Source organism: Xyrauchen texanus, chromosome 49 (genome assembly GCF_025860055.1).
Source record: "Xyrauchen texanus isolate HMW12.3.18 chromosome 49, RBS_HiC_50CHRs, whole genome shotgun sequence".
Classification (NCBI taxonomy): domain Eukaryota; kingdom Metazoa; phylum Chordata; class Actinopteri; order Cypriniformes; family Catostomidae; genus Xyrauchen; species Xyrauchen texanus.
Genome location: NC_068324.1, coordinates 24,042,095 through 24,065,183, shown reverse-complemented (window position 1 = coordinate 24,065,183; position 23,089 = coordinate 24,042,095). Strand labels below are relative to the sequence as shown.

Sequence of the window (23,089 nt, the reverse complement as noted above, 5' to 3'; positions counted from 1 at the left end):
TGCGTGTTTGCAAGGAAACACAGATGAGAAATCTCCAGGAAATTATGGAAGCGTTAACATTTTCCAATGAACGTTTGAAGCAGGTATTTAAATTTTATGCTGTATGATATAAATATAATATGTAATATGATATAAAAATAATATGAATTTTTAAATTATATTTTAACTAGCGTTTATGCTGCCTCATTATCATCGACAAAGCTTGTGGTTGCAAATATGTGTTCAAGTTAAATGAGTAAAATACACTTTAAATATGCCCATATTATAAAATCTGCATATTATAATGATTTCTGAAGGATCATGTGACACTGAAGACTGCAGTAACAATGCTGAAAATTCAGCTTTGATCACAAATTGCATTTTACAATATATTCAAATAGAAAACTGTTCTTTTAAATTGTAAAAAGAGTTCAGAATATCAATGTTGTTTCTGTATTTTGGATCAAATAAATCCAGTCTTGGTGAGCAGAAGAGACTTCTTTTAACGGTAGTGTAGGTTTAAAATTAAGTCAAGTCTTTATGTAAAGAAAATATATAGTCCGATTACTTTTAATTTAAAACTTGATTTTGATCATTAAGTCTCCTCACATTCATTCTCTTTGTCACATTCCTCATTGATGGGCCTTTGTGTCCTCAGGTGTGAATCACATAAATATTCGTGATAGTTCACGCCTCCTCGCATATTATCTTTCAACACTAAAAGTGTTTTACAAAAGTTAAATTACTATATTGTTTTGTATGAATGAGTGATCAGGATGGTTTTCACATCATTTTGTAGGCTACAAGTTCCAGTTCTCAAAAGTCTTGTGGACAAAAGTTTAGACAAAAAAAAAAAACATGCATAAAAGTTATGTTCTCAAAAATACAAACCTGTACATACATAGTACTCACATATTATTGTAGCCCAGTTTGTGCTGAATACAGTGTTCAGACTTTAGCCATTAATATGTTTTTAATCATCTGAAAAAAGCACAAATGTCAAGGCATGTCAAAACTTCTCCAGGGCCCAAAATACCCGCAGACCCCAGAGGGTTAATGATGAAAACCAAGCTCTGATTCCCACTGACTGACCAGCAATTAAGTAAATTAATCTTGTGATAGAAAATGTAAGGAAAGAAATGCAGAGTGAGATGCCAGCTTTAGCCAAGATTGAAAAGCTAATTTTTGAAGGGGTGCTTACCCAGTCCAACAGCCCCAAACTCTGGCATGAGCAGTGGGCTGGTGTTGAACTGGCTGTAGGGGGCGACTGGTGGACGGTTGAAAAGCCCGTAGGAGTTCCCTGACTGGAAGGCTGATGGTGGAGCAGCTGAAGATCCCATTGAAGCCTGACAAGAGTAAATTATCATAAGACATGGAATTATTTACGTTCCAATGACATTCTAAAACCAAAATGGGAGAACTTTGTACTATGAGGCTCAATACATAAAGTTTCAAGTAACATTCTTGCTAGTTCAGTCATTAAACAACCACTGTCCCAAATCATAACGTGCTGCCTACTTGATAACATTTGTGGGAATCATGGGCATGTGGGTCATTGACAAATAAGTTTGTCCAAGGCGATACATTTTGTTTTATTTATTTAGATTAAAACACATTCAAGTTCACTGAAATGTAATCAGAGTTGTTATATATATATATATATATTAAAACATTAAACCTTTTTCCACAAACATTTTAATAAAATATTGAATTACTTTAAGTGTCAAGTGGTTTAACCATAAAGTAAAAGGTATTAAAATACTTTGAATACATGCAAGTTCATAAAAGTTTAACAGGTACTTTGTTTTCGTCTTTTTTACAAATATTTTCTTAGGGTTACCTCATTTTTCATGAAGTCATAATATCTATATAGAAAAGATTGAGCGTATAAAGGAGAACCTTCTTTATGTTTTTTTCTTTTGTAACATTAATTGTTGGACACAATTCTTAAATATGAAAGTTTTAAACTGAATTATTTCAATGCTTATTTTTTTTTTTAAACAATAATAAAAGATTATTCCAAAGCATTTAAGCAAACATCTCTTTCTTTCAAGATTTCAGCTTTCATTTTTCTTTTTTACCGTTTCTGAACAGTTACAACACTTAGAAATGTAAAAGTGCACTCAGTCACTTTTTCCTCATTAAAAAAAAAAAGATTCTAAAAGACATAAACTGTAATTTTGCAATACATGTATGAAATCATGAGCACACACATTAAAATGAAGACTCCAGTCATATCAGTACCCTTATAAAAGCAGTTATATTCTACATGGAGAGGGTCCACACATGGGGGCTGCCATTTTAGAATCACATGACCATCTGAATACTAATCTCTTAATCTCAGTTTAAACTAAGGACTAAATTAATCATGCCTGACTGTGAAAATTTCTACAATGACATCTGAAACTGAAAACTACTGATTTTAAATGATACTGCATCCAAACAACTAGTTGTCACTGAAAATCCAAGTTGACAAAGACAAAAGATACTGAGTGCACCTTTAAATTTAAGCCCCAGTAGAAATATCAAAATTACTCTGAACTCAGAAATTGAAATCATGTCCATCATAGAGGTGTATTCAAGTAATTCATTTGAGAATGTATTTGATTAATTTAATAGATTAGGGGAAAAAAAAAAAAGCATCACATCATTAACACATGTTTGAATATTTGATGTGCCAAAAATGCTGTTTAGGTTGGTGTTTAGAGGTCAACCTATATATCGGTTTTGCTGATTAATCGGTACAGTTAACGATTTCTGGAACCATCGTTATCGGGAAAATTCACACCAATAATGTTCCCCCGTTGTGTCCGGTGCTGGAGCGGCTGGGAAGGGCGCGCTGTCCTTATATAGTATGAGAGCGGCCTCTAGAGGTGAAATAAAAACTATCATCGTGGTGGTTGTTTTGACACGTGTGACTGCATATTGAATGCAGTGGAACACTTCACAGAGCTGAATAATGCAGATTAAAAACACCAACAACTAAAAGGTATGCATACAGTACATGTTGTCATATCATTATAAAGTAATTCATTTCTTGAATAGCTGGTGCATTAATAGAGAACATCAGTATGTTTGCAGACCTGGCTGAGACGACGCTAACCTCAAGCGGTTAGAATAATGTGACAAAAAACACGCAAGTCCTACACAAATGTATTACCATCTATTTGCATTACTTTTCATCCAGTCACGTTTATGCTTAGCCAGATACATTGTATATTTAAAGGTATTGAGAGATTTGAGAAAAATATCTTCATGCAGTCAAGAAAAATGTATAAATAAATCAAAAACGCATCTGATTTTAATTCATTTTTTATCCTCACAGTAATGCGTATTTTGTCATTTTGATTAAATAATCATCAAGTGATCGTGTGTGTGTGTGAGACGAGATTCTTGGAGAATTTAAATGAGCATAATAGTGCAAAATACAAACAAAAATATCACTGAATCTTACAGAAGCGTTAAAAAAAGCATAAGACATTGCAATTCACTAGTTTGCCCTAGTTTCACATTAAAGACCCCTCACCAGGTGCATTTGACCAGAATTTGAATAAGAAGCGAATGAAACTACTATGAACTTGCCTACAGACACATACAGGACTTCCTGTCAAATTTAAAAGTGTGAGGGTTTAAAAAGTGCACGACTTAAATATATTACGGTTGTATTTAAAAAAAATAAAAAAATTTATATATTTATATATATATATATATATATATATATATATATATATATATATAAAAGATGTATTATTGTCATCATTAGTATTGGTTTACAATTTATAACAATATTTAAATTGAATGGGTTCCAAAAAATAGCTGAATGAATTAGAGGTTGACCGATTAATTGGCCGATTTTTTGCATTTTTTAACATAATCAGCATCGGCCAATATCCAAGTATATCAAGCCGATTATTAGGCAGGCGCATCTGTGGGCAGCCTAGTGTTGTTGTGGAACACGTGTTCGACGCACGCTGCCTCTAGAGTCATTTTCCAGCAGAGTGAGCAGACCTCATCCAGTGCTAAGGAAGGAGCTAAGTTCCTTGGAGAAAACGGTAAGGATTACATTTGTATAACTCCTTTATATTTAATTAAAAACTTTTGATATGTTACTGCCAACTTCAAGAAAAAACGTGACAAACGCGATAAGTGACATGACGTTCGGCTACTTTGGATATTGATAGCGTAGTTGAAGTTGCATTATCACAGCAGAAGGGTTGCTATCATGTCACAATAAGGAAGCAAGAATTTTGCAATTACAGACAGTGAATCAGAGACTTTTATTTGTTCTGTTTGTGTGTCTTATATTTGAGAGGGTTGTCACTCAATGCAGAGAAATAAGTAATAAAAAAAGATACCAGCGACTATAGGCTAGTGAAGGACTGGCTTTGGTAAGCTTCGGACGTTATCGGTTCTGCTGTCGGTACTGGAGAAATTAAGAAAATACATTTATTATTGCTATAAAGAGAAAGTTATTTTATCTTGCCAGCCATTTCTATGTATAATAATATGAAACCATTTGTCTGTGATGCAATTTAGCTATTCGCAGTCAGAGAGAGAGAGATCTCTCTCACGTGGTGCCACAGGGAGCACAACACGAGCCCTGCTTAATGAGTGACAGAACTAAACATTCAAACGTAGCCTGGTTCTGTGATATTAGTCTGATTTTTATTTTAGATTTCGCCTTCCAAAGATTATAAAAAGAATATTTATACATAAGCTGCATTCTGTCTAGCACAACTTCCTTCCCTTCACAGCGGTTGACTGACATTTCTCCCTAAAACTCAAACTTAACGTCAGAATCAGCACGATCGGTGATTGTTGTAAAATGCAGTCTAGCTACTGTTGCTAAATTGCTGGACGCGTTTAATAATAAAAAGAGCGCAAGAGATACAGTTCCCAAGGTGGCGCGCGCTCCGAAACAGGCCGCAACGACACAAGCAAAGTATAGGCAACTTTGGGTTTCATGTGCGTGTCTAAACAATCAACTATACACACAAATATGTCAAAACGACCGGCTTGGAGATTCACTTAAACACAGTTTATGTCTTAAATGGACGTAGTTATGGAAATAGTTGGGAGAAAATATGGTGTATCAGGAGCCTATTAGACTCGGTCTTAAAGGGGAAGCAGTCTAATAAACATGATGACGATTGAGTCATTACTGCGAATCAAACAACAAAAGGCAAAGAGAAAATCACTTACAGCTCTTGAATGAATAACCTGCATTAATAAGCATTAATCTATGATAAACTATGCAGTGTTATTTTACAATTGATTACTTTATTAGATTTCTTTTTAGACCACACCTGAACAGTAATGTTAGTAGACCTTCCTGAAATTAAATCACTGTGCCTATATAACGTTTATCTTTGTTATATTATATATATATATATATATATATATATATATATATATATATATATATATAAAAAAACAAAAAGAACCGTTAAGAATACCGTTAAAGTACTGGATCGAAAGCTGTATCGGTAGTAGTAATACCATTAAAACCTTAATGATACCAATCCCTAGTTATGCCTGTGCTTCTCTTGGATGCTCTGAATATTGGATTACGTGTCTGGATTGCCCCTTAATTAAAGCTGCATTTGGATCTCTACCTTCGTGTCTCGGAGCAGTTCATAACACCTGCTTTGTTTATTTAATATATTTGTTATACATTATTTATACAATATGTTTTTACATTATACATTTTTAATTTAAGTGTACAAGTGCAGATTGGTCAAGTGTTCAATAAACGTATTTGTTGAGAAATTTTGTCTATCTTAAGTAATTATTTGTGTTACATTTTATCTTTCAAATAAAAGGTTAAAAACAAGCACATATCGGCCAAATTAAATCGGCAGCATTAATCGGCCGACCCGGATTTCAAAAGATCGGCATCGGCCTGAAAAAACCCATATCGGTCGACCTCTAGAATGAATGTTTCTTAATAAGCGATACGTTTATATTGAAATAATGTGTAGTTAGAGATTTGTGTTTCTTTACATATTAAAGAGTTCTCCCAATGAGTTCCACACAATAATGTAAAGATATTCTAAACGGATTATGCAAAAAAACAACACTGTTATCAGATCGGTATTGGCCGATACTGAGATTTCCTGAATCGGAAGAGAAAATGTGGTATCAGTGCATCCCTTCTTTAAATGTTGTTTTTTTATTCAGTATCAATATTAAAAACTATCGGCAGATTAATTGGTTATCGCCTTGTATTGCCAACTTGGTTATCGTATCGGCAAAATACTATATTTGTCAACCTCTATTGGTGTTTGTAACAAACTGTTGTTTGTGTCAATACCTGAACAATGGCAGGGTCCTGAGGCAGGGAGCATGTTGGTTTGGGGGGTTCACACACAGTCAGGTCTTTGATGTCACTTCCCCTGAATATAATGTACTCAAACGTTTCATCCCTGGGTGCGATGGGCCGGTCCGTCGGGCGGTCCTCAGTCCCAAAAGAGCGCACTACAACCACAATACAAATAACAAATCATAGGCCCCAAAATTAACATTAATTCAACACGAACAGATTTGTAACAACTTAACTGCCTTTCAGAGAGATTTTACTAAATCTTTTTAATAATCTTCAAGCAATTAAAACTTCAGAAATTTCTTGATCTAGTATCTGAACCATCACTGCCAAATTATTAATGCAAATCTGGCTTCAAATTTAAATCATCATTAAAGAAATATTCTGGATTCATACAAGCTAAGTTCAATCGACAGAATTTGTGGCATAATGTTGATGAAAAGAAAAAACTTCGACCTGTCCCTAATTTTTTTTATTTATTAAATAAATAAAAATCTGGGTTACAGTGAGGCACTTGGAAGTGAATGAGGTCAATCCGTAAATGTTAAAATTCTCTGTTTTAAAAATATAGCCAAGACGTAAACAATATGCATGATAACACGATTAAATCATGATTAAATTGTGCTAAATTCGCTTACAAACATTTTCTGTGTAAAGTTACATCAAACTTCTTTTCCATAACGTTGTAAACCTTAAAATGATTGCAAAATGTACCAACTACTAAAAAGTACAGCTCTAATATCGTTTCACCAAGAACTAAAGCCAATGCTTTTATAAAATTATAAGCTTCACATTTCTGCCTTTAAACCCCCAAAATTGGCCACATTCACTTTCATTTTAAGTGAATCGCTGTGCTAATCAACATTACGCAACAAATGCTATTGATTGAGCTTAACTTGTATTGAAACCGGAATACCCCTTTGTAGTAGCTAATAATTCCCTTTGTGGTAAAGAGATACTAAATAATCGTAGCTGCTGCGAGCCAAAAGCAGCTGTGAACTCAAGCTATTAAATATGAGCAATGACTACTTTTACAGTAATCATAATTAGCCACTTAATTGAATGTGTCTACAATAAAACTGGTAACTTAGTATTCAATGTCATCAAAACAAATAAAACAATAAAAGGAAACACCGTTAGAATGTTGTCCCATTCTCATTTATTATTGTTATTATATGTCATTATGCTGTATTAAAATAAAAATATAAATAAAAAGTTACTGCAGTGCAGAAAATATATTTTTGCAACAGTTAACCTCATGGTAATTGTGTGTAAAGGAAAAATCATGACAGATTCTAACAAACTGAAGATCAAACTGTATATTTATTTACTGATATGGAAATGACGGATATAACGGCTGGAAAAGGCAACATTAACTGATATAACGGCTGGAAAAAAGTGATAGAAAGTTTCACAATAAACAAATTGACATAAATCATTAATCTGGTGCGTTTGCCATGCGCCCCGCTGCTGTCTATGTAGGCAACTGAGTAGAATTTGATAAATTCTAATAAACAACTAATATAAAAGGCATATAAAACACAGCCTAAAGTTTTTAAATAGTATGTTTATGCAATGAACATGTGTTTATAGTGTGTTGTCAGACCTTTCGCGAGCGCGACGGTTGAGTTGTCTGTGTCGATGGTGTACAATATTCCCTCATAGCGGATCTCAGCTTTACTGATCAAACTGATCTTACTGCCGATATACGGCGTTCCGCCGCTCATCCTCACACACCAACACACAGCGATGCACAGAGAGTTTGATTAAAGATATGTCTGCGGCTCACAGCGTAAACAAACAGCTGTTTGCTAGTGTAACATGGCCTCCTGCATTTACAGGCCATTGGGCGGAAGTGACGCCAGCCAACGGAAGTCAAATGCCACAACTCTGTGCTAAAAGTCCTGATACTTAAGTGCACATGGAATTAAAATTATATATAAAATAGATATATTTTAAACGTTAAAACGGTTAAGATGTCTTACTATGTATTGAAATTCATATCAGTAAATCACAAATAACATCTTAAATGTGTTAATTATTTTAACCAAAAACTACCTTCATGTGCACTGTACTCCTCATACAACTTGATTACTATGAAATTTTACTCATCAACACAGACTATAAAACTAAAAGGGTTTTAAAAGCCACATAACTATACTACATGTTTTATTTAGATTGTATCATAATATTGTTACATTTGTATCACTGTTTTATGTTCATTCTCTTTCCATATGCTTATTGTTTCTAACAACATTGATGCTAACATCCTTTTCTGCGCTCGAGATCAGTCAGTAAAAACACAGTGTAGCCTAGAGTTGCAGAGCTGGTGCAAACTAGCCTACATCTGTACGACTGTTCACGCAGAGCATTTCCCAAAATGTTGATATGTTTTTCTAATATGTGATGAGTGATCACACTAACTTACATGTGAAGTCAATGGTCAGAAAGAGCATATTATATTATCTTGTTTTATTACATTAATAACTATACTATTAAACTATTTATTGTAAATTTAATGCTGATTATACTTTCTTAATGCAAGCTGTTGTCATCCAAACTATCCATTAGCCATTTTGTTAAAGATTGCTCAATTCAGTTTGATGGTAATTAGTTACTCCATTGAAATGCATACATCTTTAAACACACACACACACACACACACACACACACACACACACACACACACACACACACACACACACACACACACACAATGTTAACTGCCTTTGAAAATGAAAACGCTAATGCACAATTCTCAATAGGTATATTAGAAGTCCTCGGTGCAAACACACTTTATTTATGTCAAATCTGCCTTTTGTAGAACAGTGCTTAGTTCCTCTAACTGGAGTGCTTCCAGATTTTACTAGCATGATTAATTGTGGACTGTAGCTTTAAGATCTGCTCTAGTTGATTTACAGTACATGTAGTCCAACAGCATTCCATCAGTTATACAACAACAGGAAAGTGACAAAGTAATAATCGCCTACAGTTGAAATACAAAGAAATGCTAGACGACATATTGCTAAAATATTTCTATTTTCATAAGTAATTAAAATCCATCTTGTGGAGAGGTGAGTAATAAAATATGATTTAGATTTTTTAAATTGAATATTTATATATTTATGTAATTCATGTAACTTCAAGTTTCAATATTGCAATCCAGTGTTCCCTGACCATCCTCAATGTGGATTTTGTGTATGTGAATGTGTTTACATATATATATATATATATATATATATATATATATATATATATATATATATATATACATAATTAAATTATTTATGCTTAATGTATATGTAGGATATATGCATTTACTTCAAAGTGATGTCTTAAACTAAGATTTGATTTAATATCATTGCATTAGGTATCACAAAGTAACAATGAACGATACATTTTGAACTGGGTTTATTCACTCTTTTTTAATCATAGTTAATATAAATACTAATTTTAATTCTTAGTTCATGTTAGTTCATAGTACATTAATTGATTAACATAATGTTAACATATACAACTTTTGATACAAATCAATGACTAGTATATGTTGAATGAACATTAAGTAATTAAGTAACTGCTGTATAATTATTGTTCTTTGTTAGTTCATATGAAATAATATAGATAACTAATGTTGACAAATGAATCCTTATTATAAAATATTACCAAAAAAGCCTTTAAAATGAACTAAAATAACATTAAAGTTTGTTCATCTTTTAAATCACTAATATAAATGATCAGTTTTCAAAATGAAGTTTTCGAAAACTTTAAAACTTTAATGTCACTTTTATGATGTAACATAATGACACTTATAGCCTGTACATAAATACAGAAACTATATTTCAATTACAATCATTTCAAAGTTCAGAAGTCATTGACTTGCGTGATCCACACACTCTATTGAACCCTGTTAAAACATCTTGTCACATAAAAACAATTAGGTTTTGTATTTTTAATGACATTTGTTGTCATTCAAAAGCCACTTTCTGATGAGAATTCTGTCATTTTGTTCGTTTTCCATACAGTGGTTGTGGCATGAGATGATCTGCTATACTCTGCTGCTGCAGGTGTAATGATGTTTTAAGAGGCACATTATCTTCTGTACATTTGATGAGGTTTATAAAGCTAAAATGAGTGGGGACATGGACTCAGCAATTGAACTGGATGCTTTAAGGTTTGTAATGTTTTCTCTTCATAAATTTGATTATGTGTGTTTGTACTTGATACAACCCACAAAAACTGCTGACGCTGAATTTGATTTGTTTTTAGTTTAAACAAGTCAAATAGACCTGCTTCACCGGGACAGAGTCAATGGTCTCCTCTGTTAAAATGTAAAGAGGGAAATCTTCAACACAGGTGACATCATATACACCACCACTGATACACATGCCAATAGAGTAGTAAACAGAAATGTAGTTGTACACTACACTGTCCGCACTGACATTTTGCAAGTAATTAAATCTGAAACTGGAATCTGTACATTTTTGCCTCTACTCATCATAATATCTTGTCACAGTGCTGAACTACAAAGCGCATGAGAGAACATGAGACATTTTATGTATTCATACATATACTGTGTTCAAAACCACTGACATTCATTATTCAATGCATACAATAGATTCACTGTTCACTACATAGTGAATTTCACATAGTTCACTATATAAGTGGAGTGGTGGTGGTGTAGTGGTCTAAGCACATAACTGGTAATCAGAAGGATGCTGGTTCGAGCCCCACAGCCGCCACCATTGTGTCCTTGAGTAAGGCACTTAACACCATGTTGCACTGTAAGTTGCTTTGGATAAAAGCGTCTGCCAAATGCATAAATGTAAATATAAAGATCAAATGAGCGGGAATGAGTGTATTCATGACCTATTTGAAAAAAATATATTTTTGCAGTTCTGTTTGATGGTGCTCGCAGTGCAGAAATGAAACACTTTACCATTAAAAATGTCTTAATTTTAGGTTGGCGCAGCGTGAGGACTCTGTTTTCTCTGTGCCTAGTGGTGTGTCAATGAAAAGTGATCAGTCGATGGGGCTTCCTATTTATCTCAACAAGGAAACAACCTGTACAGAACTAAAGTATGTTTAGTGTCAAAACATTTGTAAACATTAAATAAATGGATGCATTACTAACCATAAAGTTCAACTGATTCATTGATATTTTTATATTAGTCTACAGGCAAATGCAGATGCCAAATCCTCATTGCAGAAGGTGCCAGTGAAAATAAATTCCTCAATGAAAGAACCCATCCAAATAGCACATTCTCCTGATGATTTAAGGTATTCACAGTGGATTATAATATTACAAACTGTTTAACATCTTAAAAAAATGTCCTTAACATAACAAATTTAAACATCATCAATACATCTGAATAACATTGCAACATTAAAATTCTGTTCCCACAAAAATAATTTAATCCAATAATCTAACTTTCAAATGACTAACTTTCTTTTGTATAGCTGAAACAGAGAATTTTTGCAGAATGTCCAGAGCGCTACTGTCTATAAAATGAAAGTAAATGTGGACCTCTGTCAAGCTTCATAAGGATAACAAAGCATCATGAAATTAGTCCATATAACTTGTGGGCTGAAGTTTAAGTTGTTATAATCAAAAAATCTTCCCCTCCATCTCATTGTGTCACATTGCGGTCAGACATGAGACATCAGCCAATAATGAGCCAATAGTACTAATAACAGCCTTCAATGCATGGCCGGGTCTAGGGAGAGCATTTCCTCGTGCCCCCCAGTAAATTCTGATGGCCACATGGACTAATTGCAAAAACAATCATGCCCCCCCACACACACCCCAAAATGACAAACGACCTACGAACGATCAACCTGCTGACCCCCAAAGGTCAGAATGCCCCATACCCACCCCCAAACACAGCATCCTAGTACCGGCCCTGAGTCTTCTGAAGATATACAAGAACTTTTCATTACATCCAACCCAAAATTGAAGGTGCTTACAATGAAAATCTTGACTTCCACCATGATCTCTTGTGTGTTCATGGGTGTACGCAAAATCTTTGTAGCAAGTCAGTCCACTGGCGGCCATCTTTGGAATGCGCTCGGGAGGCCATTTCCAGTCATCACAGTGCAGCTCCAATCTACTTGAATGTGGGAACACCGCAATCTCAGAAATGGTTGGTCAAGATTAGTATCAAAGTACATATTTCAAATTAGCGGTATAATCTGACAACACTGGTTTCATAAATTGTTCTTCTTTACCTCAGATTATGCTAAAAAACGCAATTTTCCTGGCATGTATAGATAAAGTGCATGCACGTTCTCGAGATGATTGATGATTTATCTGTAAAAGGTGGTTGGATCTTTTACCTGTGATGCAGGACTTCCTTTCTACATCCGTTGACTGTTAAATCTTCTTGGTTGGGCATTCCAACTTTTCCCACTCATTTTATTAGAAGTGGCCCGTCTTTGCTAAATAGTCTCTGGTGTACACGATAACTTTCGTTGATCACACAAGTACTTTCACTGTTTTTGCTTTCGCAAGGTCATTCAAGCACGAGCCATTTTTCACTACGAGAATATGGAATGCTTAAGCATTTTGAGCACAGGGATCCCTTTCAAGTGTGCTGTTGTTCCCCCTCGAGCGTCTCCCTACTAAAAATATGTCTTTAATATTCCACCGTTTGTATTCCACTGAAGAAGTCAAATATGTCTGTATGACTTTAAATTGTCAATGAAAAGTGATCAGTCGATGGGACTTCCTATTTCTCTCAACAAGGAAACAACCTGTACAGAACTAAAGTATGTTTAGTGTCAAAACATTTGTAAACATTAAATAAATGGATGCATTACTAACCATAAAGTTCAACTGATTCATTGATATTTTTATATTAGTCTACAGGCAAATGCAGATGCCAAATCCTCATTGCAGAAGGTGCCAGTGAAAATAAATTCCTCAATGAAAGAACCCATCCAAATAGCACATTCTCCTGATGATTTAAGGTATTCACAGTGGATTATAATATTACAAACTGTTAAACATCTTAAAAAAATGTCCTTAACATAACAAAGTTAAACATCATCAATAAATCTACATAATGTTGCAGCATTAAAAGAACTGTTCCCACCAAAAAATGTAAATCCAATAATCCAAACATAAATGACTTACTTTCTTTTGTGTAGCTGAAACAGAGAATTTCTGCTGAATGTCCAGAGTGCTACTGTCTATAAAATGAAAGTAAATGTGAAGCTCAAGCTTCAAAAAGATAACAAAGATAACACCCACCTCCCCCATATCATCATATGCATATGTCTGTATGATTATAAATTGCATGATAATACAAAGTTTGCATTCACATATGTAGTTTGTCTTTCAGAGTTCAGAAGAAGGAATCAATATCAAACTTTTTAAATGGTATGTTTGTAAAAAAAAATAAAAAAATAAAAATAAATTATGCAACACACACACACACCAAAAAATATATATTTCTCATTCTTACTTCCTCTCACTGTTGTCAATCTTCACAGTGGATCTGATCTGGACTCTTCAGTATAAAAGAGCATTGAGAGACAGGTATCAATGTATATTTGAGGGAAGTGAAGAGCACAGCACCCCCTCTCTTCTCAACAACATCTACACTGAGCTCTACATAACTGACAGTGGAGGCAGTGAGCACAACAGTGAACATGAAATCAGCCAGATCGAGACAGCATCTAAACATCTGACCACATGGGACACACCAATCAAAGCTAACGATATCTTCAGAGCATTTCCTGGGTCTACCAAACAAATCCAAACTGTGCTAACCAAGGGAATCGCTGGCATTGGGAAAACGGTGTCAGTGCAGAAGTTCACCCTGGACTGGGCTGAGGACAAAGCCAATCTAGACCTCCACATGATATTCCCACTTCCTTTTAGGGAGCTGAATGGATTTAAAGGAGGGAAATGTAGCCTTGTATACATTCTTCAGCACTTCTTTGATCAGAGGATAGACACAAAAGTGTTAAATTCCAGCAAATACAAGATCGCCTTCATCTTAGATGGACTCGATGAATGTCGGTTTCCTCTAGATTTCCAGAACAACAAGACCTGCTCCAGTGTGACCGAAGCAGTCTCGATTGGTATCTTACTAACAAACCTTATCTGCAAGAACCTGCTTCCGTCTGCTCAGATATGGATAACCTCTCGGCCAGCTGCAGCCAGTCAAATCACTCCTGCTTTAATTGACCGGGTGACTGAGGTACGAGGTTTCAATGACCCTCAGAAGGAAGAGTTCTTCACCAAACAAATAAGTGATCCAGACTTGTCCTGCAGGATTATCTCACACTTGAAGTCATCAAGGATCCTTTACATCATGTGCCACATCCCAGTGTTCTGTTGGATTTCAGCGACAGTTCTTGAAAAGATGTTTCGTGAGTATGAAGGTGAAGAGATTCCCAAGACTTTAACGCAAATGTATGCACACTTCTTGACTTTTCAGCTCAAGCAAAGGAGTCACAAATACAATGAGAATTACAAAGCAGGTTTGAACAGGGACAGCCAAAGCACATTGTTGCTTGGAAAACTAGCATTTCAACAACTTGAAAATGGTAACTTATTGTTCTATGAGGACGATTTGAAGGACTGTGGCATTGACCTAAATGTTGCATCTGTGTATTCGGGAGTTTGCACCCAGATCTTCAGAGAAGAAGCAGGTCTACACCAAGACAGGGTCTTTAGCTTTGTTCATGCGAGTATCCAGGAGTTCTTGGCTGCATTTTATGTCTTCTTCACATTCGTCAACAGCCAGCGAAATGTCCTCTGTCAAACAACAAATGCAAAAATTGCGAGTGCTTTCAAAAAACCTTCAATGTATGAGTTTCTGATGTGTGCTGTGGATAAGGCCCTAGCAAGTGACAATGGACATTTGGACCTTTTCCTCCGTTTCTTACTGGGACTCTCACTTAAGTCGAATCAGACACTTCTTGAAGAACTGCAGACGGAGATGTGGAGTGATCCAGAGTCAACCATAAAAATTCTTCAGTATATCAAGGGAAATATCAGGGACCACACTTCAGCAGAGAAGGCAATAAGTCTTTTTCACTGCCTCAGTGAGCTGAAAGATGATTCTCTGGTTGAGGAAGTGCAGCTCTTCTTAAGTGCAAATGGTTTAAGCAGTGGAAAACTGTCTCCTTCCCACTGCTCTGCTTTGGCTTATATATTGCTGACATCTGCTGAAGAATTGGACGTGTTCAACTTGACAGAATTCATTCATCCAAGCATGACTTCAAATGAGGGATTGTTGAGACTCCTGCCAGTAATCAAAGTATCCAGATCAGCTATGTAGGTATCGCACTGGATTCCTCATGTCAGAAACATACTTTACGCAAGTATGCAAATATAAATTGCTCTTGTGGCAACAAACCTCAGTAGTTAATGAGGTGATAGTGTAACCAACTGGGACAAATCGAGGTGGCAAAATAGTTTGAAATTGTATGAGTTGGATTGCACAAAAATGTGCCTTTTTAACCACATAAAAAGAGAAAAATCTTGGTTTTGAACGAGCGTGTAACCCCTAACCAAACCCTAAACCTTACCATGATTTTAATAGGAAAATAACTTATGTGTACCACGGAAGGTTTAAAATATCTGTGTTTAGTATGGAACATGACAAGGAAAGCATATTACAGGTTATTGACATACATCAGTAATTGGCTTGCATAAATAAATATAGAATTAGTTACCAGATTTGTTTATAAAGTGTTATAAAGAGGCTAGCTAAAATTTGATGCCTGTATTGTATCGATTTTAAATTCTGTTTGTCAGTTGGTTGGTCTAAAAGTCATACCTTTTTGTATGAGCCACGTTGTATGATATCTTACGATTTTGCAATACCTAAAATTGTATTTGGCGTTAACATGTCTGTGTTATCATTCTTGAAGCTAGATATATAAACATGTAGACTGATTAACTTTAAATTTCACAGCGACATTCACTGTTGCTCTGCCATGAGAGTAGTTGACCTGAAAGAAAATACTTATCATAGAAGTCATTCCTTCAACAATGCATTAAACCACATTTTTACATATACACATACCTGCAAAGACTACGTGTCTGGCCTTAGATTAGAAACAAACATTTATGAGCATCAATCAATGTAACTGAATTGTTTTGTGTCTGGTTGTGTCTTCAGGTTGAGATCTTGTAACATGACAGAGAAAAGCTGCGCAGGACTGACCTCTGTTCTCAGCTCAAGCCTCTCATGTCTGAGAGAACTGGATTTAAGTTACAACAATCTTCAGGATTCTGGAATACACCATCTTGCTGTTGGACTGGGGAATCCTCAGTGTAAACTTGAGACTCTAAGGTAGAAACATCTCACATTCATTGCATGGGATGTCAAAGAGATCAGAAGACATAATAGTGTTCTTAATAATGTTTCATTTAAGTATCAACTTTATTCAGATGTTTTTCCTAAAACACTTTAAAGTACATTTTTGACATACCATAAAAGTATAGGGCCATAAAATTTATGCAGTTGGCATAGCTCTGATAATTTTTGGAAGAATGTCATGAGAAATGTTTCAGTTCGGATTTAGATCTTTGACTTTGTTTGTTGACTTATGTATTTTAGCAAATCTGTGTACAGTTTAGGATTTCTTTTGAAACTAGGAAACACATATGAAATTACTTGGGTCTCATTAGCAGGAAATGTCTCCATTTGATTTCTATTAATGCTATTGCTGTCTAGGAGAAACAACAGAAATTATAAATATATCTCATTTGTGATTTTTTATTTTTATGGTTGAAGACTTTTCTATTGTAACATTGGTGAAGACGGCTGTATTTCTTTGGCCTCGGCTCTGAGATCAAACCCCTCTCACTTAAGAGAGCTTGATTTAACACACAACAAGCCTCACGATACAAGTGTGAAAATGCTTTCTGATGTGCTGACAGGCACAAACTGTAAAGTGGAAAAACTCAGGTGGGTGCTTATATATAAAACTTACAGGCTATAATATACTGTACACCTGTATATAACAGGTCATTAGGGGTCATTCTACAATTGCTGTGACAATTACTGTCACTCACTCAACTGCATGGTTTTTGGTATTATCATAATATGATCATGAAAATCACAAAAATCCACACTTACCGCCCTGTGAATTCAGCTACAGTAGATTGAAAATTCTTCAGCTGATATCCGTCTATGCTTATCGAACTTTCAAGCATTGCTCCATTGAATGAAGCTGGAAGTGTTGTTATTTTGGCAGCACTCTGTGAAATGCCTACAGAGTGGCACCAAAATTTAATTGTAAATTATGTTATTTATTCTACACATTTTATTAACCATACATCCTAATCAAACCTTACACCTACCTGTCAGTGGAAATGCAACCTCTGAATCATGCTCTTTTTTTTACCTTTACGAAGGACTACTATTTTCTTATTGAATATAAATGTCATAATATTTTGCCAAATATCTTAATTCATTCAATTATTTAAATAAATTAAAGATATAAATAGATTACCTGTTACCTATACATTTATATTGTATGAAATAATATGCACACACACACACACACACACACACACACACACACATACATACACACACAAAATAATAATACAAAATTAATTGTGGTGAAGTTTTGGGGGCATTTTTGTCATTTACAGACACATTTTTTTCCCCAAGCCTTATTGCATTTCTGACTCTGTCTGGTAGGTTTAATGTTAAATTGATGCTTCTTTCTGAAAAAAAAAAAATATTATGCAAATTCCACCACATTTGTAAATGATGAGTAAATCGTGCCTATATTCCCAAAATATAAACTGTGCAAGATTTATTTTCAGAATCAGATTACTTTTCCTGCACTGACAGTGGATTGTACTTTTAACAACCCATCTGATGCCTGTTTAACAAGTCAATATAAATTGGGTATATTTTTTGCAGTTTGATGGCTTGTGAACTGACCAGGAAAAGCTGTTCAGCTCTAGCCCAAACTCTTCAATCATCCTTTACAAGCCTGAAACATCTGGACTTGAGTTCAAATGATTTTAAAGATTCAGGAGTGGAACTGCTCAGTGCAGGTCTGAAGAACCCTTGCTGTAGACTTGAGAGACTGAGGTAACACAATGACATAAATAATCACAGTACAAAGTGTCAATGTGCTGGAAAACACACTATATAATTGAACAAGATCACTATTTGATTCGGATGAGTAAATAATGTCACATGCTATTGATCAAATGACAGTAATTAACATAGATTACACCTGGGATTAACATGCATCATAAATGTATCTCTTGTGATCGAAGGGAGGGTCTCTGGATCCTGTTTTTCACAGGACCAGAACTAAAGTCTTGGAGTGAACCTGATTACATCCTGGTTTCCAAAGGACTAGAACCCATGTCTTGGATTGAACACAATTACTTCCTGGTTTCCACTGGACCAGAACCCATGTCTCGGAGTGAACGTGAATACTTCCTGGTTTCCATGGAACCAAAATCTTTGTCTCGGCATGTACGTGAATAATTTCTGGTTTCCACAGGACCAGAACCCATGTCTCATAGTGAACTTTATTACTTCCTGGTTTCCACAGCACCAGAACCCATGTCTCATAGTGAACATGATTACTTCCTGGTTCACACAGGACCAGAACCCATGTATCAGGGTGAACGCAATTAATTACTGGTTTCCATGGAACCTAAACCTTTGTCTCAGAGTGTACATGATTTCTTTCTGGTTTCCACAGGACCAGAACCCATGTCTCGTGGTGAACACGATTATTTCTTGGTTCCCACAGGACCAGAACCCAAGAATTGTATTGAACATGACCACTTCCTGGTTCACCCAGGGCCAGAACCCATGTATAGGAGTGAACGTGATTACTTCCTGGTTTCCACGGGACCAGAACACTTGTCTTGGAGTAAATGTGATTAATTCTGAGTTCCACAGGACCTGAACCCATGTTTCGGAGTGAACATGATTACCTCCTGGTTTCCATGGAACCAGAACCCATGTTTCATAATGAACGCGATTACTTCCTTATTTCCATTGGACCAGAACCCATGTCTCAGAGTGAACGTGATTATTTCCTGATTTCCATTGGATCAGAACCCATGTCTAAGGGTGAACGTGATTACTTCCTGGTTATAATGGGACCAGAAACCATGTCTCGTACTGAACATGATTACTTCCTGGTTTCCACGGGACCAGGACACATGTCACGGAGTAATTACTTTCATGGCTTCCATGGGACCTGAACCCATGTCTCAGAGTGAATACGATTATTTCCTTATTTCTATTGGAAGAGAACCTTTGTCTCGGAGTGAACGTGATTATTTCCTGGTTTCCACAGGTCCAGAACCCATGTCTCAGATTGAATGTTATTACTTCCTGGTTTCCACAGGATAATTACCCATGTCTTGGAGTGTATGTGATTACTTCCTGGTTTCCACAGGACCAGAACTCGTGTTAATGAGAACAATTGGAAGCAGCCTGTCAATTCCTTGTGTGATCATGTTGGTTAATTCCTGTAAATGAGTAATTAGCATGTTATTGATCGCAAAGCCCTGCAAGAAAATCCATCTTAAGTTGATAGCTGTGTTTTGGGACAAAGTAGCTGGTTAATTGCTGGTCAAAGCTGGTCTTTAGCTGTTACAAGCAGGTCAATTGCAGGTTCAAGCTGGGAGACTAAGTTTTTTTTGGAACATGGTAGCTGATCCACCAGCTTGGACCAGAAAAGGACAAGCTTGGACTAGCGTCTGTCTTGCTTGGACCAGCTTAAATGTTCCAAAACACAGCTTCTATCTTAAAAGGGATTTCCAGCAGTGATGACAATACTGTAGTTCACATTTGTATGTCTGTCACATTTCAGCCTTTCAGACTGTGGAATGACAGCTGCAGGATGTGCGATATTGTCAACTGCTTTGAAGTCAAACCCATCACACCTGAGATCACTGGACCTCAGCATTAATTACCTCACAGATGCAGGAGTCACACATCTGCTCCCTGTGTTGGAAGATCCTTGTGTTAATCTAGAGAGATTATGGTAACAGGCCTCCAGTTTGTTTATTCATGTAATGTAAGATATTCACAAATCAAATCATAAAAACTTAATAAACTTTCTATGCACTTTTCAGGCTGAATAACTGCAGTATCACACATAAAAGTTGCCAGGTGATTGGTTATGCAAACAAATCCAAACGCTCAAATCTGAGAGAGTTGAACCTAAATACTAATGACATACTGGACTTGGGTTTGAAGCAGCTTTTAGTGGGAATTTGTAATCTCCTGTCAGAACTGCAGTCATTGAGGTAATATATATTCCTTCAAAGAATACTTCATCCAAAAATTTATCTGTTCACTACACAGAATATGTGACTTTTTTGCATGTATGGAAGATGTGCCCTTCAAAGTAATCTTAATTGCGCAATCTCTTGCAGTTTAACATACTGTGGGTTTACAGCACAGGCATGTGCTGTTGTGTCATCAGCTCTGAGCTCTAACCAATCACAATTGAGATCACTGGATCTGAGAGGAAATAAATTGACAGATTCAGGAGCTGAGCAGCTCTCACATTTGCTGCTGGATCCAAATTGTAAACTAGAAAAACTGGAGTAAGTGTTTGACACTTCATGTGCGCTCTTAATGGCTGCTCAATCACTATTAACTCTTTGTTATGCAATAAAGGCATACCTTGATAAATAATCCTGATTTATTGCAATATTTCTGAAAATTGTTTAAAATGATTTAAACAAATAAACTGTCTGTATAATTAATAATCTAATCTAATCTAATAATTAAGCTTTGGAATATTTGCTGATTACATTTAGGTGAATCTCACAAAGAAATATCTGGTTAATATTTCCCCCCAAAAATACAAATATACAGTACATAAAATAGATTCATATATTATATAGAATACATATAATTAAATATAAATATAAACTGGAATGGCACAGTGGTCTGGGTATCTCAGCGAGTAAAGACACTGACTTCCACCCCTGGAGTCGTGAGTTTGAATCCAGGGTGTGCTGAGTGACTCCAGCCAGGTCTCCTGAGCAACCAAATTGGCCTGGTTGATAGGGAGGGTAGTCACATGGGGTAACCTCCTTGTTGTGTGTGGACATACAGTAATGATAATTTTTTGTATGTTATGTTAATAACAATTTGGGAGGAAATGTGCTTTTAGAATCACCTTTAGTGTCTTCATGCATTTTATAATTTCTTATTTATTTAGTTAGTTTTTGTGGGGTAACATGGCCTGCGCATGTTCTTGAGAGGCTTTTTGAGAATCTCCAATTTAAATTTCAATCTTTATATAAGAATATCCAAAATGCTCATTTTGATTCTTCACTGACAGATTGTATCCACTCATCAACTGTGATGATTAGGACGACTAATGAAAGTGTTGTGAAGAGTAAAACATGGACTTAAGAAGAAATTGAGAAGTTTTATTCTACCAGTTACACCAAGCAGACCTGAAAGAGAACTAAATGCTGGTGTCAGCGAGACATCATTTCTTATTGTTTTTATCATCTAAATTATTTACACCAACAAGGAAGTGAACTCACAGAAACTGCATCTTGAAACGTGGCCTGGAACGTGTCATCATGGGATTTGTGTCGTATGTGCGTGACATGAATCAGGTGAAAGATCTTGTCAAAGTTCATAGTTCTTGAGCGTGAACAAATATGTCATTTGTGAGCTGTTTGGAATTCAGATGAACAGGTGAGTTAAGAAGAATGGCAGGTTTGCTGAGTCTGTTGTTTTATGTAGCTGCTGATGATAAATACACATCTATCTATCTATCTATCTATCTATCTATCTATCTATCTATCTATCTATCTATCTATCTATCTATCTATCTATCTATCTATCTATCTATCTATCTATCTATCTATCTATCTATCTATCTGTCTGTCTGTCTGTCTGTCTGTCTGTCTGTCTGTCTGTCTGTCATCAGTTGGATGGTAATTTTGAAACATATGTATAAAATCATGAGCGCTCACATGAGATGAGGACTCCAGTCACATCAGTAACCTTATAAAAGATGTTTTATTCTACATGGGGTTCCTCATGGGGGCTGCCATTTTAGAATCACATGACCAGCTGAATACTACTTGCTTACTGTAATCTCTGTAACAGTCTTGTTATTGGACACTTTCACTCTTGGATTAAATGAATAATGGCTGATTGTGAATAATTAATTTCTACAATGGCATCTGTAACTGAAAACATTTGATTTGGAATGATGCTGCATCCACACCACCAGATGTCACTGTAAGTTACTGAGTGCATTTCTAAAATTGCCCAAGGATTCAAACTTCAATATACTTTTTTATAACATTGAAACTGTTCTAAACTTTTTCAGGCTAAGCTTTGTCAAGCCAGCATCAAAATTGTCTTTGTATTTAAGGCTTTGTCTTTGTTACTTTTCTTTACTAGTTTTATTAATGTGTGTCATTGCATATATTGTTTTATTTATTGTATCATCAAACGGCCAATTATGGTCAATATAGTCTGTGAAGTGACGTATTTTATGGTTGCAGTGTCTCTAGTTTGTTACTGTAAAATAATATCAGAGCATTAATAATGCTGTGATTCTCAGTGTGTACAGTAGGGGGCCGTACAGTCTCTCTTTAGTAGCAAGTCTTGATGGCAAATGTATTCATGTTTTATTTATATGATTCAAGATGTATGTCATACCTGATGTCTCTGTAAGTTAAAATAACAATTTGTTCTCACATGTTCTCTGTTATTTTAGTGAATTAAAACACAAGTGTCAATGAATCTGTCCCATGTTTGCTTTGAAAAACTGTGAGCTTATCTACTCTCA

General features: G+C 35.5%; 2 protein-coding genes across 4 annotated transcripts in view; one reads left to right on the top strand and one right to left on the bottom strand.

The window, feature by feature from the left end:
* LOC127640073 (protein LSM14 homolog A-like) overlaps window positions 1-8,147 on the bottom strand; it is a 30,588-nt gene extending 22,441 nt beyond the window's left edge. Inside the window, exons 1-3 of the mRNA XM_052122462.1 lie at window positions 7,908-8,147; window positions 6,293-6,456; window positions 1,181-1,325 (exon numbers count right to left, since the gene is read on the bottom strand). Of these exons, the coding sequence (XP_051978422.1) occupies window positions 1,181-1,325; window positions 6,293-6,456; window positions 7,908-8,028 (430 nt within the window). The 5' untranslated portion in view covers window positions 8,029-8,147. The remainder of the gene's footprint in view (window positions 1-1,180; window positions 1,326-6,292; window positions 6,457-7,907) is intronic.
* Window positions 8,148-9,255: 1,108 nt separating this feature from the next.
* On the top strand, window positions 9,256-23,034 carry LOC127640061 (NACHT, LRR and PYD domains-containing protein 3-like). Of its 3 annotated transcripts, none has more exons than XM_052122437.1 (15): window positions 9,256-9,375; window positions 10,324-10,472; window positions 10,568-10,654; window positions 11,261-11,377; window positions 11,471-11,578; window positions 13,160-13,267; window positions 13,642-13,679; window positions 13,793-15,587; window positions 16,438-16,611; window positions 17,056-17,229; window positions 18,199-18,372; window positions 20,126-20,299; window positions 20,391-20,564; window positions 20,694-20,867; window positions 21,614-23,034. In XM_052122437.1, the coding sequence occupies exons 2-15, from the start codon at window positions 10,429-10,431 to the stop codon at window positions 21,642-21,644; spliced, it is 3,372 nt and encodes a 1,123-aa protein (XP_051978397.1). In that variant the 5' UTR covers window positions 9,256-9,375; window positions 10,324-10,428; the 3' UTR covers window positions 21,645-23,034. The 3 variants fall into 3 exon arrangements, with proteins under 3 accessions (XP_051978397.1, XP_051978395.1, XP_051978398.1); XM_052122435.1 differs by having other exon boundaries at window positions 13,630-13,679; XM_052122438.1 differs by lacking the exon at window positions 11,471-11,578 and having other exon boundaries at window positions 13,630-13,679.
* The last annotated feature ends 55 nt before the right edge of the window (window positions 23,035-23,089 follow it).

Coding starts and splice junctions, on each gene's coding strand:
- LOC127640061 (XM_052122435.1), top strand. CDS start 10,429: ATGAGTGGGGACATGGACTCAGCAATTGAACTGGATGCTTTAAG. Junction 11,378..11,470: donor ACAACCTGTACAGAACTAAA/GTATGTTTAGTG, acceptor TTTTTATATTAG/TCTACAGGCAAATGCAGATG. Junction 13,268..13,629: donor CATTCTCCTGATGATTTAAG/GTATTCACAGTG, acceptor TCACATATGTAG/TTTGTCTTTCAGAGTTCAGA.